Here is a 14,449-nt window from a genome sequence, read left to right on the forward strand (position 1 = left end):
TCTTGGGGGTTAGGACAGCGAGCATCTACATCCATTAGTATTTTTAGCATCTCCTATCTCCCAAACATGGGGAAATCCGCTTGCCTCCAATTGTTTGGGGCCGCACGTAAGGCATTTGGTTGATATACATCTTCTATTCAATTTCTGGCCTGACATTTTCCCTGCTTTCCCCGCACGGCTGGAGCTGAATGCTAATATTTGCCGAGGCGAGGCGAGGCGTTCGAGTAGCTCGCCGCAGATTCATCTCAATCGCTTGGCACTACTAGCAGGTTTCAGACGTGTTTCTGTTTTGGCTCATCCCTTTTTATCCTTCAATCAAAAGTTGGATTTGCGAGGAATCAAAGCAAAGTAATGTCACGGGATAAACTTATGACACCTATATTCACGACGCACTCCCGGCAAGCTTTGTCTTTACAACCAATCCGTGGCTTCAGAGTTCAGCCATGTCAAAACAATATCCAAGATTGTTTTTTTTTTTTTTCACTTCTCTAATCCCTCCCACACTCGTTTTTTTTTCTCCTTCCCTCTGTACTGAATGTTAAATCTGAACATCAAAGAGATTAGTTTCTGAAGCTCCGTGGAATGCTTATCATTTTATGCCCGCATGCCCGTCTTTAAATACGCTCTATTAAGCCCCGTTTCTAAGTATAGTCCGGTAGCGGAGAGGGGGCTAACATTATACACTTGAATGCTAACTCTAGTGGTTCCTCTGTGGCCTATCCAACTCTACTCTGTCTGCTACCCTAAATACCTAATGCACTAATGCAATTCCAGAAAGCTTATATTATTTATAACCAATATCACACTGTTGATGTACAGTACCAGTCTAACGCTAGGACCCAACTTAAATTCAGTGGTAATTGATTGGGTTTAATTGTCCGAAGTGGGAAGTGTCAAACTAATTAAATATGTTTTATATTTGAGATTCTTCAAAGTAGCACCTCTTGCTTAGATGACAGCTTTGCACATCTTTGCTGGATTTTCTCAGTCAGCTTTATGAGGTAGAGTCACCTGAAATGACTGAACTTGTCAAAAGAGTTAATGACTTAAATGTCTTGTTCTCTTAATGTGTTTAAGACAATCAGTTGTGATGAAACTGGCACTCATCAGGACCAATCCAGGAGAGGAAGACCAAAAGTGGCCTAGTTTGAAGTTCTTAGTGAGGGTGGAAATCACAGGGAAACGTACAACATGATATTATCATGATACATTGGATAAAACAATTGTGTAATTTTGCGATCTAAAATAAATAGCAAGACAGTTATCTACTCCATCAGTGTTACTGAAGAGAATAAAATACTCCTAAATAAATAAATACAAAGAATGATATACAGGGGTTGGACAATGAAACTGAAACACCTGTCATTTTAGTGTGGGAGGTTTCATGGCTAAATTGGAGCAGCCTGGTGGCCAATCTTCATTAATTGCACATTATTGCACCAGTAAGAGCAGATTGTGAAGGTTCAATTAGCAGGGTAAGAGCACAGTTTTGCTCAAAATATTGCAATGCACACAGCATTATGGGTGACATACCAGTTCAAAAGAGGATAAATTGTTGGTGCACGTCTTGCTGGTGCATATGTGACCAAGACAGCAAGTCTTTGTGATGTATCAAGAGCCACAGTATCCAGGGTAATGAAGGATGAACCACATCCAACAGGATTAACTGTGGACGCTGTAAGAGGAAGCTGTCTGAAAGGGATGTTCTGGTGCTAACCCGGATTGTGTCCAAAAAACATAGAACCACGGCTGATCAAATCACGGCAGAATTCAATGTCCACCAGAACTGTCCGTCGGGACAATACATTATTATGGTCTAAAACCAGGTGTTTCAGTTTTATTGTCCAACCCCTGTATATTGGTATCAGATTCCCAAAATATTCTTAGCACAGGTTTACCCTGTAAGTAAGCTAGCTAGCTTTGCTAAAATCCAAACAACCAGCCCTCTGGCTGTCCTTCTTCCTACACCTTCCTCCGGCTGCTGGTAGTAGGCATTCCATCACAAACCCTGGGCTATCAGCCAATAGCGTTCGCTGAGGGAGGTGACCCTGACCCCGCCTCCAAACTGTCAAAACCACCACCCCTTTTGAAACTCAAGTGCAAAATCTTCTTTTGAGCAAAAAGAACAACTGTGCAAGGACAACTGTGAATTTGAGAGGGGAAATAGAGATCAGGCTTAGATACAAATTAATGCATTTGGTACAGAAACCCAGCACAATCAAAACAGAAAGTAAAATAAACTTTTTAAATACGACATAAATGTAGGGCTTTACTTTTTAACAAAACATTGAACTTGCGTATCAAGGTCCTGCTGTGGCGATAAACTATTTCAAGCCCAAACAAAGCTCACAAAATGCTCTGTTTGAACACCACTGTGATAACAATCTCAAATAGGATTAGCAAGCCATGAGACGCCAGCCTTTTAGGCAGGCTTCATCCCGGTCAAAGCAAGGAGCCACTTAAGAGCCATGAGTGGACTTTGCTCTCTAACAGTGATTTTTGTTCTCGCCGGCTCGGGGCCGAGACTCCCCGGGTGACGTTTCTCTCCGCCTGTGACGATCTGGTGTTTTTAGTTAGCCGCCTGCTAGCGACACATCAAAACCGCTGCGTGAGACGATCTCGGGCTGACCTTGGCGTGGACGTCAGAGGTCCAGACAGCGGCCATTCCTAATATCAGTGCTGCTACAGCTAAATCCATCTCTCAGCAGCCCCACAGGCTCTGTAATTTAGCATCGTCACCCAGTGCTGTGCCAGCAGTAATAGAGAGCTTAGGAGGAAGATCTTCACAGAAGGAAAAGGTTGTGTAAAGAGGAGCTATCGCACAGTCACAGTAGGAAGGGTTAGAGCAAAGGAATTTGACGGAATAAAAGGTCTTGGCTTTGATGTACGGTACGAGCTAAAAGTGTCTGAATTTAAGATTAATACTAAAGTCATCCAAACTATGAAGAAAAGAAAAAAAACATATGAAATTATTTAGGAAACTAAAAAGACCATCAAAATGTTATGATGAAACTGGCACTCATCAGGATCTCTCTAGAAAAAGGAAGAACAAGAGTTACCTCTGTTGCACTGGAGAAGTTCATTGGAGTTACCAGTCTCAGAAACTACAAGTTAACAGCAACAGATAAGAGCACCTAGATGCTTATTTTAAATGAGTATTTTGGTTTACCTCTTAAACTCCACGCCTAATTTTACCAATTTCCACCTGAAGTTATATACTCAAATTTTAATATTAAATAATTCAGAGGAAATGTTATGAATTAATTTAAATTATAAGCCTTTACAAAATGAATTGAAAACACTTTATAAGAATAAAGACTAATTTTATAACTTATTTTGCAATAAACTCCTGAGGGAAGGATTTTGTGCAGTGTTTCTTTAAGAGCCCCCTCCCTCCAGAAGATTTCTTGCTTTCTGAAAGTCTCTGGTTACAGCCCCTCCCCACATCTCTCTCTACAAAATGTGGGAATCAATGCCCACAAAAAAGATAAACAACAATTTATTGCTTGCTGTTTCCACAATATGGATTGTTATATAGAGTTAGCCATTCAGGGGAACTGTGGAAGTCAAGAAAAGTCATTGAGGCTGCAGTAGTAATTGGTTTTATCTATGAAAAAAGAATGGAACATGGGTGTTTACCTATAGAATTATGTAATGGTAAAAACAAAAAAAACAACCAAGTGGAGAATCCATTCCCTCCCAGAGCCCCACCCACTAGATTAAATGAAGATCCACCATTTCAGTCCAAATTCGTGCAAACTTTGGACAGTATACAGCTGGACGTTTTCTGATGGAGGGATTTATGGCAAGTCAGGGTTGGTCTATGTTAAGTCAGCAGATAAGGGAGTTGTAAGCATGATGAACTAGCGTATTTGTGTTTTGTCATTTAGCTCAAGCTAAGACTAACGTGGTAAAAACTTTTAGCATTAGCATTTACATGGCGTGCACAGCAACAGCTCATTTGCATAAAAGTGACAGAGCCCTTTGTAAAGAATAAAGAATAAAATAACATTACTGTTATATATGCTGGCGAACCTTCACATTGTGAACATGCAGGTCATTATCCTCTATTGAGACGCACAAAGAGCCACACTGTTAAAATATCAACGAGCCAAAGTCAGAGCACACCTGACACACCCTAAATCCAGCTGCGCCACACGCAATTGAGTGATCGCTAAAATAGAGCCCAGAAAGTTCTTCTAGAAAGTGTATTTAATGGAAATGAGTGATAATGATAATGATAATGATAATGAGGTGAGAAGTTGGAGAGCTGCTGAAGTGAATGTGTCAAAGAAGCACAGCTTCCGGGGGGTTTCACAAGAACATCTCAATTCAATTCACAGGAACAGCAGATTTTTTTTTTTCCCTCACGGTATTCTCTCTCTCTCTCTCTCTAACTCATACACTCTCTCTGTCTCTCTGTCTCTCTCTCTGTCTCTCTCTCTCCTCTCTCACACACACACTGCCTAAACCTGAGCTGAATAGAGCTTTCTATAATCACTCCCAGGTGTGTTCCAACTCCAACCCAGAATACTCTCTTGACAGTGTGCTCATGCAGACAGGTATTCGGACAGTCAGGCTGGCTTTAGCTGGTTTTAGCTACTGCTGCACTGCATTCTTATATATTTCTGTGTGCTAGATTCACTCACTCTTAATATAACCGCACCTGACAGAACCTGTGGTTTAGAAAACCTTAAACAATGGTGTAAAAAGTGTTTGCCCTCTTTATGATTTCTTAGAAACCACTAGTTAAAACTTAACTGTGGTTTTATGACACCTGAGTTCAATTTCTCTAGCCTTACCCAGGCCTGATTACTGCCATACCTGTTCTTAATCAAGACATCATTTCTGAGTGGAGAAGGGACAAAATAATGTGTTTAATGGTACCAGTGTTGTGGAACGACCATCCCTGCTAAGCCTAATATATTAATTCTAAAAACCAAATTCTAAAACTTACGAACATCAGCTTTAAATATAGGACCTGCCTGACAAAGCGAAGTAGACCAAAAGATATTCAAAAGCTCATCATCATGCCAATATCCAAAGAAATTCAGGAACGAATAGGAAAGAAAGAAATTGAGATCTATCAGTCTGGAAAAGGTTATAAGGCCATTCGTAAAGTTTTAAAACACAAATTGGACTATATGCAATAATTCTCAAATAGAGTACAATAATACTGTGCAATACCCATTCTCCTGGACTCTTTGGATACTTGTATATTGTATTTTTACTTGCATATTGCATTTTATTTATTTCATTCCCTCTGTTACTTGTGTGTATTTCTTGTGTGTACCCTGTTATGATGCAGCTGAAATTCTAATTTCCCTGAGGGACCACTTCCAAAGGGATCAATAAAGATCTATCTATTTAAAAAATGGCTGGTTGCATAAAAATTACCCTAAGAGTGCAGTGACGACTAACCCAAGAGGTCACAAAAGTCGTGAATGTCTCTGCATTGTCCTTACACTTTTTAAGAATGTGTTGAAGCGTTCTTAACATGATTTTAGTAGTTTCTTCAATCTCCTTAGATGTTTTCTTTGCTTGATGCATGCCAATAATTCAAGCCATCTTAAGCAGATTAACTTATTTTTTTCCACGACCACAGGATCACAGTGTCATTCCACAGGTTTAACAAATGAGAAGCTACTCCCTGCATCATTTAGGGTTAAATAACTAGTTGCCAGCTGAAACATAATCAGCAGATTGTTTATGGAGATTGCGTTTATATATATATATATATATATATATATATATATATATATATATATATATATATATATATGCATATTTTGTGATTTACACGATACTCTACATGCAGTCACACACACACACACACTCTCACACATGGTCTGAGATATAAACGCAGTAAGAAAGACTTAGATGAAGATAAATGAGCTGTCACAACCTGATGGCAGAACCCTAGAGAGCCTCATCTACATTTTCAGTCAAAAAAAATGATGGGTATACATAACATTTAAAATTGATGTATTTATTTATTGCTTTTTATTTTGGTGGTACGTCATTTTGTCTTATGTTTAATTCTGATTAAAGTAGCTGTAAACACATGCGTGTGCTGTAAACATGTGGTGTAATCTGTTGAGATTCAGTCCACTATGTCTGTTTTTGCAAGCGATAAATCACACAGTGGAATGACAAGTGTATATGAATTCACAGCAGCGGAGCAAAATGTATAGACTATTCAATTCCTCTCTCGTAACATTGCTTGGGTGCAATCAGAAAGATGCAAACAGTCCGACAATACCTTCACGTCAGCTACACCTCGCTGTGCTGCGGTTAATGTCAAAGAAAATTGTTGTGACATTTCCTTCGTGCAGAAAGAGAAAGGTTGCTATCTGCTATCTGCATCTTAATTTGCCAAACACAGATAACAGTGACATGTGTCTACAAGAACCCAAAGGTGTGTTCTATTGTGAGAGCTGAATAATTGCCTTTAGCTACATCTGGTTGGGTATAAATGGATTTAATAAATGAATCATACGTGTTACATAGGTTTTACCAACAATTACCAGGATTACATCCAGCCAGCAAGTTAAAGGGTATGTATTATACTTTCTTTTTACACAAAAGAATAGGTTAGAATATGTCCATGAAGTTCTCATCAGCTCTACTCCTGGCACTTTCAGTCCCTTTCAGAATGGCTCTGTCACTTTTATGCAAATTAGCTGTTGCAGCACATGCCCCACATTCACGCTGAGCATGTACCAGACGTGGTGTTAGTTTAAACAAGCGAGTTCACGCTTAACTGAGGTAAAAGCACTTGCCACAGACAGCAGGTACAGATCCCTCCTTCAGACAAAGTCTGGTTCTCAACCAAAAAGACTTCATTGTGACTCCACAATAAGTGAGCCATCCAAACAGCTCATAGAAGAAAACTGTGAATTTATCCAGTTTTCCTAATGATCTCAGGACATTTATGTAAGGTTACAGAAGGTATTCCAAGAATGTTGTCTGATCCTTATTTGCAACTTTACAAAAAACATTCCCAGACGTTGTTTAGGAATGTTCTTATAACCTTCATCTGTCCAGTTTTCTTAATGTTTCCAGAAAGTGTTTCACGGGAAGGACTTTTTACGGTTATGAGAACTTTCTATGAATGTTCCAAGAACACACTTAGGACGTTCTCAGAACATTCTTAAAATATTCAAATTTACATTCTCAAAATTCTCTAAATTCTCCAGTTTTCTCTACGTTTCCAGAACATCTTTTTAAGCTTACGAAAACATCCTAAAAACATTCTTAGAACATTTTAATATTTCTAAAAACATTTTAATATTTACATTCTCAGAAAGTTCCTTTTTTTTTTGGTTGTGGGGACGTTCCCTGTTAGCTGGGTAACTGATTAATTAGAATTAATTAGAACATTCTTAAAAATTAAAGTTAAAGTAGAGCCAAGGTCGAGGATGAAGTATTGACCTTGGATGTCTAACCTTTTTCTGCAGGTGTCTGTATTGATATAAAAAGGAAAAATGGAATTTTTGTCAAATCGAGCCCTGCATTGTCGATTCATGTATTCCAGCTCGGTGTGTTTGTGAGTCGGGCTGTTTTGAACGGATCCGAGCCGGCTGAGTATAAGCTATAGTGAGACTCCCGGGGTACTGCCTCGAAATACCACATAGGCGAGGCTGTATTCTCTCTCGGAATTTGCATATTTCATTCTCGAGAGGAAGACGCGTCACCCTCGCTCTCGAACAAAGAAGTGAGGGATTTGGAATTGCACCATGCAAATGATTCAGAGCGCCGGGCTGAGCTACAGAGAGCGGAGCAGGTGGCAGAGATTCCGCGTGACAAAAGAGGTGAAGCCGGGGGAGAGAAAGTGCCTGTCAAATTGGCTGCCGGAATTTAGCCGCGATCGATTTTAGCAGTGCGAGGAGTGTCGCTCTCTGACAGGGCTTAGGTTGAACCCGTTCGGATCAGGTACGGCCTTCTCCTCCAGAGCTCCGCATGCAAGCTGTTAAAACGCGCCATGAATATGCACGCGCGATTGCGACGTGATAATGCCGCGGTAACAGTCGGTCGGTAGGAGCTGGAATGTGTTTATTGAATGGGGGTGATGAACCGCGCACCATCGGCTGCTGTTTTGAAAGCAGAAATTAAATTGTTCTCGATCTGTGTAGCAATAATGGCAAATCTTGACGGCAGAAGCAAAGGCCTTGTCTCTTATTTAATAAATGCTCGCTGCTATCTCAAATAAGCTGGAGAAAACTAATATCCTCTGTGATTCAGGGCGATAAGACGTTTCTTCTAGGGGACGGAGCATTTATCTCTCTTTCTCTCGCTTATTTCTCTCCTTCCTCTCTCCCCCTTTGTTCCTCTATAGCAAACACTACAATCAATATGCATGAAATACTGTGGCTTATATGTGGAAAGTTTAAATCAATAGCTTGTCACCAATAGCTTTAAACATTTCAAACTGAAATCAAGATCAGACTTTATTATCATTTTCATTATCATTATCATCATAGCGTATTCTTAATTTTCACTTAGATTAGAGCAAAACAGCAGCACATCACCCAACTGTCAACTAAGATCTCCTTGATATGACCATCAACAAGAGTAACATCAAAGATTTGTCCCAGACAGCTCTACTATAATAAAAATTATGGATTTTTGATGCTGTGTTTGAGTTTTTGATATGGAGAAAAAAAAAAGTATTGGGATACCTCAAGGGAATAATAATAATAAAAAAAAACAGTTTACTGCAAGTTCTAAATGTGCTACCTAACATTTCTGGAGAATATCAGGTTCTTATGCTGCATTCTATTTGAACTAAAAAGTTCTGAACTGAATTTCCTAGCTCCGAGTAGGAAGTTTTAAATGGAACTCTCTACAGGTCAGATTTCCTACTTGGAAAATCAGGAAAGCCTCACCAACCCACCAAGATTTAGAATCCAAGATGTCTGCCCCACATATCAACGATAGTAAAAGAGGTAATATTATATTTAATTATAGTTTATTAGCATATCAAACATATCTTTTTGATTCTCATTAAAAAAAAATCATACACAAGGTAGCAAGGCTAAGCTGGAGCAATGCTAACAACGATAACAAATGCCAAATGTGGGTGTGACATAATTTCCAGCTACTTCCATCTGAGGTCAAGGAAACCCAACATTATCTTTGTTTGGTAGCAGTAAAAATATCTGACTGAGATTTAATTTGATGATTTTTTCACCCAGAATCAGAAATAATCTGGATTTCAGGGTTTGGGAGAAGTTATGTTCTTTTTTAAAATGGTTCTTAATAAATTTTAAAGAGGGTTAAATGATTTGAATTGGTTAACTGACTGGTTTAGCCTCTGAGCTCGACTTAAAGTGTCTGTGGACATGTTTCCAAAGGGTTTAGATGCACAAAATACAGCATAATGTGTTGTTATCCATTGATATCACTAGCAAGGCTAACCTGGGTCAATGCTAACAATGATAGCTGTAACTGGAACACAGTAAACCTGGGTGAGAACATTTACAGCAACTTTCAACCTCCAAGGTATATGGAACCCTGCATTAACTTTGTTCGGTAGCAGTAAAAACAAAACAACTAAAGTTTAGTTTTCACCCTGAATCAGCTAACCCAACTAACCTGGGTTTCAGGGACTGGGAGGAGTTCTGGTCCTTCTTGAAATGATTTTTAGTATATTTAAAGTGGATTTAACTCATTTGATTTGGTTAACTGACTGGTTTAGCCTCTAAGCTCGACATAAAGTGTCCAACTTTTATCTTGGATGTTTCCAAAGGGTTTAGATGCACAAAATACTGCATAATGTGTTATTACCAATTAATATCGCTAGCCAGGCTAACCTGAGGCAATGCTAACAATCATAGTAACTGGAACACAGCAAACTCAGGTGTGACAAAATTTCCACCTACTTCCTACATCCAAGGTAAATGGAACCCTGCATTATCTTTCTTTCGTAAAAAAAATAAATAAATAAAAAAATCTATTAAAAAAAATTATTTTGTAGTTTTTACCCTTAATCATAAGCAACCTGGATTTCAGGGATCGGGAGAAGTCCTGCTCCTTCTTGAAATAGTTCTCAGTAAATTGTAAAGCTGACGTCAGTAAATTTTAGAGATCTGGAGGATTGAGCGCCCTCTCTGGTGAGAATGGGTAACTGCACAGAGCATGTGGAAAAATCATTTTTAAACAGGGCGGGTGTGATGCGGTCTCCTTTCAGAGTCAATGAATCCAATTCCAGGTTATGCTCAGTCAGAGAGAGAGAGAGCGCACTTCAGAGTATATAATAGAGTTTTATAAGGTTATATACGGTTGTCAGTTGTGTCAGTGTAAATATCTTATGTAGTTTAGGGTATATAGTATATATATTATATTATTATTATTATTATCTTTATAGCTATATGGCTTCAGAGCTTGCTTCACTCCTTAGTTTCTTTGGTTTTACTATGAGTGAATAATTTACTGAGTTCTGAGTTTCCCCTTCTGAAGTCTCCATTGCTCAACCAGCTGCTCGCTTTCAGTAAAACTGACCCGGATTCTCTTTCAGAGGCTGTACGTGTGACATAATTACGCAAAGATGTGTGGCGTGGCCAAAAGAACTGCTGCCAAAAGCAACCTGATCCCCCAGTTTTTTAGAAAATATATATATACAGTATAAGGCTTAGCAGGGAGGGTGGTTCCAGCACACTGGTAACATTGAAAACAATATTTTTGTCCCTTCTTCACTCAGAAATGCTTCTGCTTTCAGTTTAGAAATACAGACTGCCACTTTAAAGTGGATTTAACTGGTTTGGTTTGGTTAACTAACAGTTTTTTTCCTCTGAATTTGACTTTCTATTGCTCCACCCAAGCTAAAGAAGAGATTCTGATTGGTCTTGACTCTGAATTTGACTCTCTATTGCCCTAAACACAATTGGAATAGAGATGCTACATGCTAGCTACTGTTGCTAACCATGTTAGTGTCAGTTATTGAGTATAAACCCAATACTTTAAGCTAATCAGGTTCAGATTAGCCATGCACAATGTATCTGGTATCTCAGACCAGACACTGTTAGGCTAAACTATATCACTGATACACTGTTAACAAACACATATGCAAAATTAAACAAAGTAAAGTTAGTAAAGTTAGTAAAGCACACATTTATACTTACTATACTGGCAGTTTCTTCCCATGTACTCTCCAGGGCATTCGCAGGAGTAGTTAGCCACCAGATCTGTGCATATCCCTCCATTTTTACATGGGTCCCTTTCACATTCATTAACATCTGCAAAAAAAAAAGACACACACACACACAAAGCTCGATTATTGCTTTGAATCGGGCATAGAGGCAATTAGCAGCCCATCTCTCTCATTTAAATGCATCGGTGGGGAGCTTTTATTGAGCTTAGCCTGTTTGTTATTTGATATTTACATCTCCCCAGATGGAAGAGGTAAACTACTTCATCAAATTTAATTAAGACAATAGACCAGCAAAAGTGTGCGGCTATTGATGAGGAGAGCGATAGCTTGGCTTACTGATGAATGAGTCGCGCAAGAAACATGCGAAAGTGAGATCATTTCAATAAAACAACCAAAGATAAGGAAAATCATGTTTGTTGATACATTAAACTTTCATTGAACAGAAAAATGCAAAATTAAATGTTTTTTTTTTTCACAAATCCACACAAAAGTACTGGAATGTTAGTAAAAACTTTAAAGGGTGGTAAGCTGTAAAAAAGCTCATGCATATCAGGAGCACGCAGGTGCTGTAGATACGCGAAGGTCAAGTAGAAAGTAAAAGAAAGAGGACAAAGCGCAACATCTCACACCTGCTGAGGACCACAGGGTCAGTAAGGTGGACAGAGAGGTCAGTATAAAAAGATTTTAAAGCATATAAAGAAGAGTTTAGAGCTATTTCAGATTCTGCAGGTGTTAACTGACACTGCAGACTCTGTCAAACCGCACTGATACACATTATTAAACCAAAGCCAACCATTAGTAATTTAATCTATTATTAAATATACAGTACATCACCTGTCAAAAAAGTGAATGTTTTTTGAAGTATGTTTGTTGATTTACATAAATGTTTAATATACTGAATAAAAAATACACAAAAAAGCAAAAAAAGAAATTGCATATTACATATGTCAGCACTTTTCAGCACTCAAATGTTTCAGTTTTTAGCATAAACCAAACAAAATCAAACAAAAGTTCTTTTTTTTTTTTAACAAACTACTCTAATAATGAGTTTTTAGCATTCTAAATTCTTTTCACAAATTGAGCTAACTAGGTTAGCTGGCTACCTCATCAGTGCAGTTTTGTGTCATATATTTCCCTCAGCAGTGCTATTCTAGTAATACATTTATTTCACCTTCACCTCATAGCTGAAGTTTATCTGGGGGTCCCTGAGGAGAGGACCAGGCCCGATGTATTCAAATTGAAAGTGCAGGTATAAAAAAATGCTTTTAATTTGGTTTCATTGGTTTCACACTACAACTTTATCTTTATGGACGTGGTAGTGGGGGGAAAAGTGGACCTGACTACCCATGGCCCCACTGGCATGGATAGGGACCCACTGACATTTAGAGTGTACAGGGCCCAGAATTTGCTGCTACGCCTCTTTTTATCTTAATTGTACCTCAGTCATCACTGTAGCAAAACAAAATGTTTCCTAACTGTCTCCCAACTATATTATTCTTTAAATATTTCTAATTTTGTTCATACCAGATACTGTAAAAAAAAGATGGACGTCGTGTCGCCGTTCCCATTCGTTCAGTGAAAATGAAGCCAAAATCTTCCACCATGTTGGCGATCCTGAAACCTGAGTCTGCGCAGTAGAGACCAGAGGAGGGAGAAAGACTGTGGAGAGACAGCCTACTCATTTAAATAACTCCGCCCCTGAGGGCTGCCTCGAGGTCACAGGCTGTAGAGCGGAGCGGAGCGAAGCTGACGGTCTGTTATTGGTCCCGCCCATAACCAGCCCTTTTACAATAACCACACCTTTTTTGAATAGAGCTGAATAACGTTTTTAAAAAAGAATTCTGTGGGGATATAAAAATTTTACAATATAAGCAGAGGTTACACTAGCTGATGCATTTAAATAATGGAGGTAGAATTACAGTATATTGGAAAAACAAACGTGATTGAAAGTTGTCTGTTTTGCCATTGAAGCCTATGGGGATGGGTGGGGTTACACAGCTTTCTGAAACCGAACAGCAGGGGGCGCCCGACCTGTGGTGGCTTCACTTTTGAGAGACGATGCTCTGTCCAGCTATACACAGTCTATGGTTCATACAGTTTAAATTCACTTGATGTCAAATAGAAACTTTCTCATGCTGTAAAAATGATTTACCTTTTTTTAGCTGTTTTGTCTATCTCTTGTTGAACTTTAGCAGTCAATATCAAATGTAGTGATGACAAAATCATCACATCAAAAATGTCCAAAAACAATAAACCACAGCATCTATCCTTTATGTAGAAGCTGGAGTATGGATGTAGGAGATGGGAATCCATCATTTCATCAATACTCGCGGGCTCTGGCACTGTGGCAGATGTCATAAGCTCATAAAATTTTGATATTGGAATGAATCATCCTGAGCGCCTCAGCATGTTCAGCATGGGTTAGATAAGAAACAGGCTTGAGGTGGCGAACTCTCGCTTTTTTCGCTTCATCATCGTTGCTGAGAGACATGAGGCGAGAGACGCTGGGCGAGAGAGACAATGGGCGAGAGACACTGGGCGAGTGAAGAGTGAGGAGCTACCCACCCACTTCAGTGAGCTCATAAAAGAGAGAGAGAGAGAGAGAGATTAAAATAAGTGGTACCCGAGTGAAAGGCAGATAGATCAGCACGTGGTCTCCAATAAAGCGATCAAGGGGAAAAGGATATGGGAGAAAATGGAATGAATAAGAGGAAAAGAGCAGCCAGACCGACGCTGTCGTGCTCCTTTATCTAAAGCACGATCCGCACAGATGGCCCTATTGGTATTCCGGCCTGCGCTAGGCCACCACGGCGCTTTGCTAATCTCTGGCACAAATTAGCCCGATCAAAAAGCACACCTCTGGCTTTATTCCCCTTTGATTAGGCTGAAAGGAGACGGACGGCCGCTTTCAGAGGGAGAAACAATCACAACCCGTCTGACGGAGCCGCCCACGGATATGCTGAGCCGTAATGAAGAAGTGTTTATTGCCTGGGGATTAGGCATAAGACGCGCAGTGTGCAGTAGGCGTCGGCATAATGATACACGCGTTGCACAAGTGGATGAGTTAAAGGGTGCATACGGAAAAACATATTTTTCTCACGTTTTGCATTAGAAACAGTTAAAGGCATTTTTTTCACACCTGAAATTCAGGACCAAGATTCATATAGTCCGTTTAGTGTGATTACCTTTAGTGAGCAAAGTAAAGAAAACTTTATTACTTCCTTTACTTGCTAAGTTGCCCTTACATGACAAATTCACAAAAATGACAAATTCAACTCAAATTAAAAGGTATAATTT

General features: G+C 39.3%; 1 protein-coding gene across 7 annotated transcripts in view; it reads right to left on the reverse strand.

Annotated features, from left to right (window-relative positions):
- The window catches only part of edil3a (EGF-like repeats and discoidin I-like domains 3a), a 332,424-nt gene that overhangs the window by 125,443 nt on the left and 192,532 nt on the right, over nucleotides 1-14,449 (reverse strand). For all 7 annotated transcript variants that reach the window (XM_022667538.2, XM_022667540.2, XM_022667537.2 and 4 more), the window contains exon 5: nucleotides 11,124-11,237. In XM_022667538.2, coding sequence (XP_022523259.1) covers nucleotides 11,124-11,237 — 114 coding nt within the window. The remainder of the gene's footprint in view (nucleotides 1-11,123; nucleotides 11,238-14,449) is intronic.

This window comes from Astyanax mexicanus, chromosome 22 (genome assembly GCF_023375975.1).
Source record: "Astyanax mexicanus isolate ESR-SI-001 chromosome 22, AstMex3_surface, whole genome shotgun sequence".
Taxonomy (NCBI): Eukaryota; Metazoa; Chordata; class Actinopteri; order Characiformes; family Acestrorhamphidae; genus Astyanax; species Astyanax mexicanus.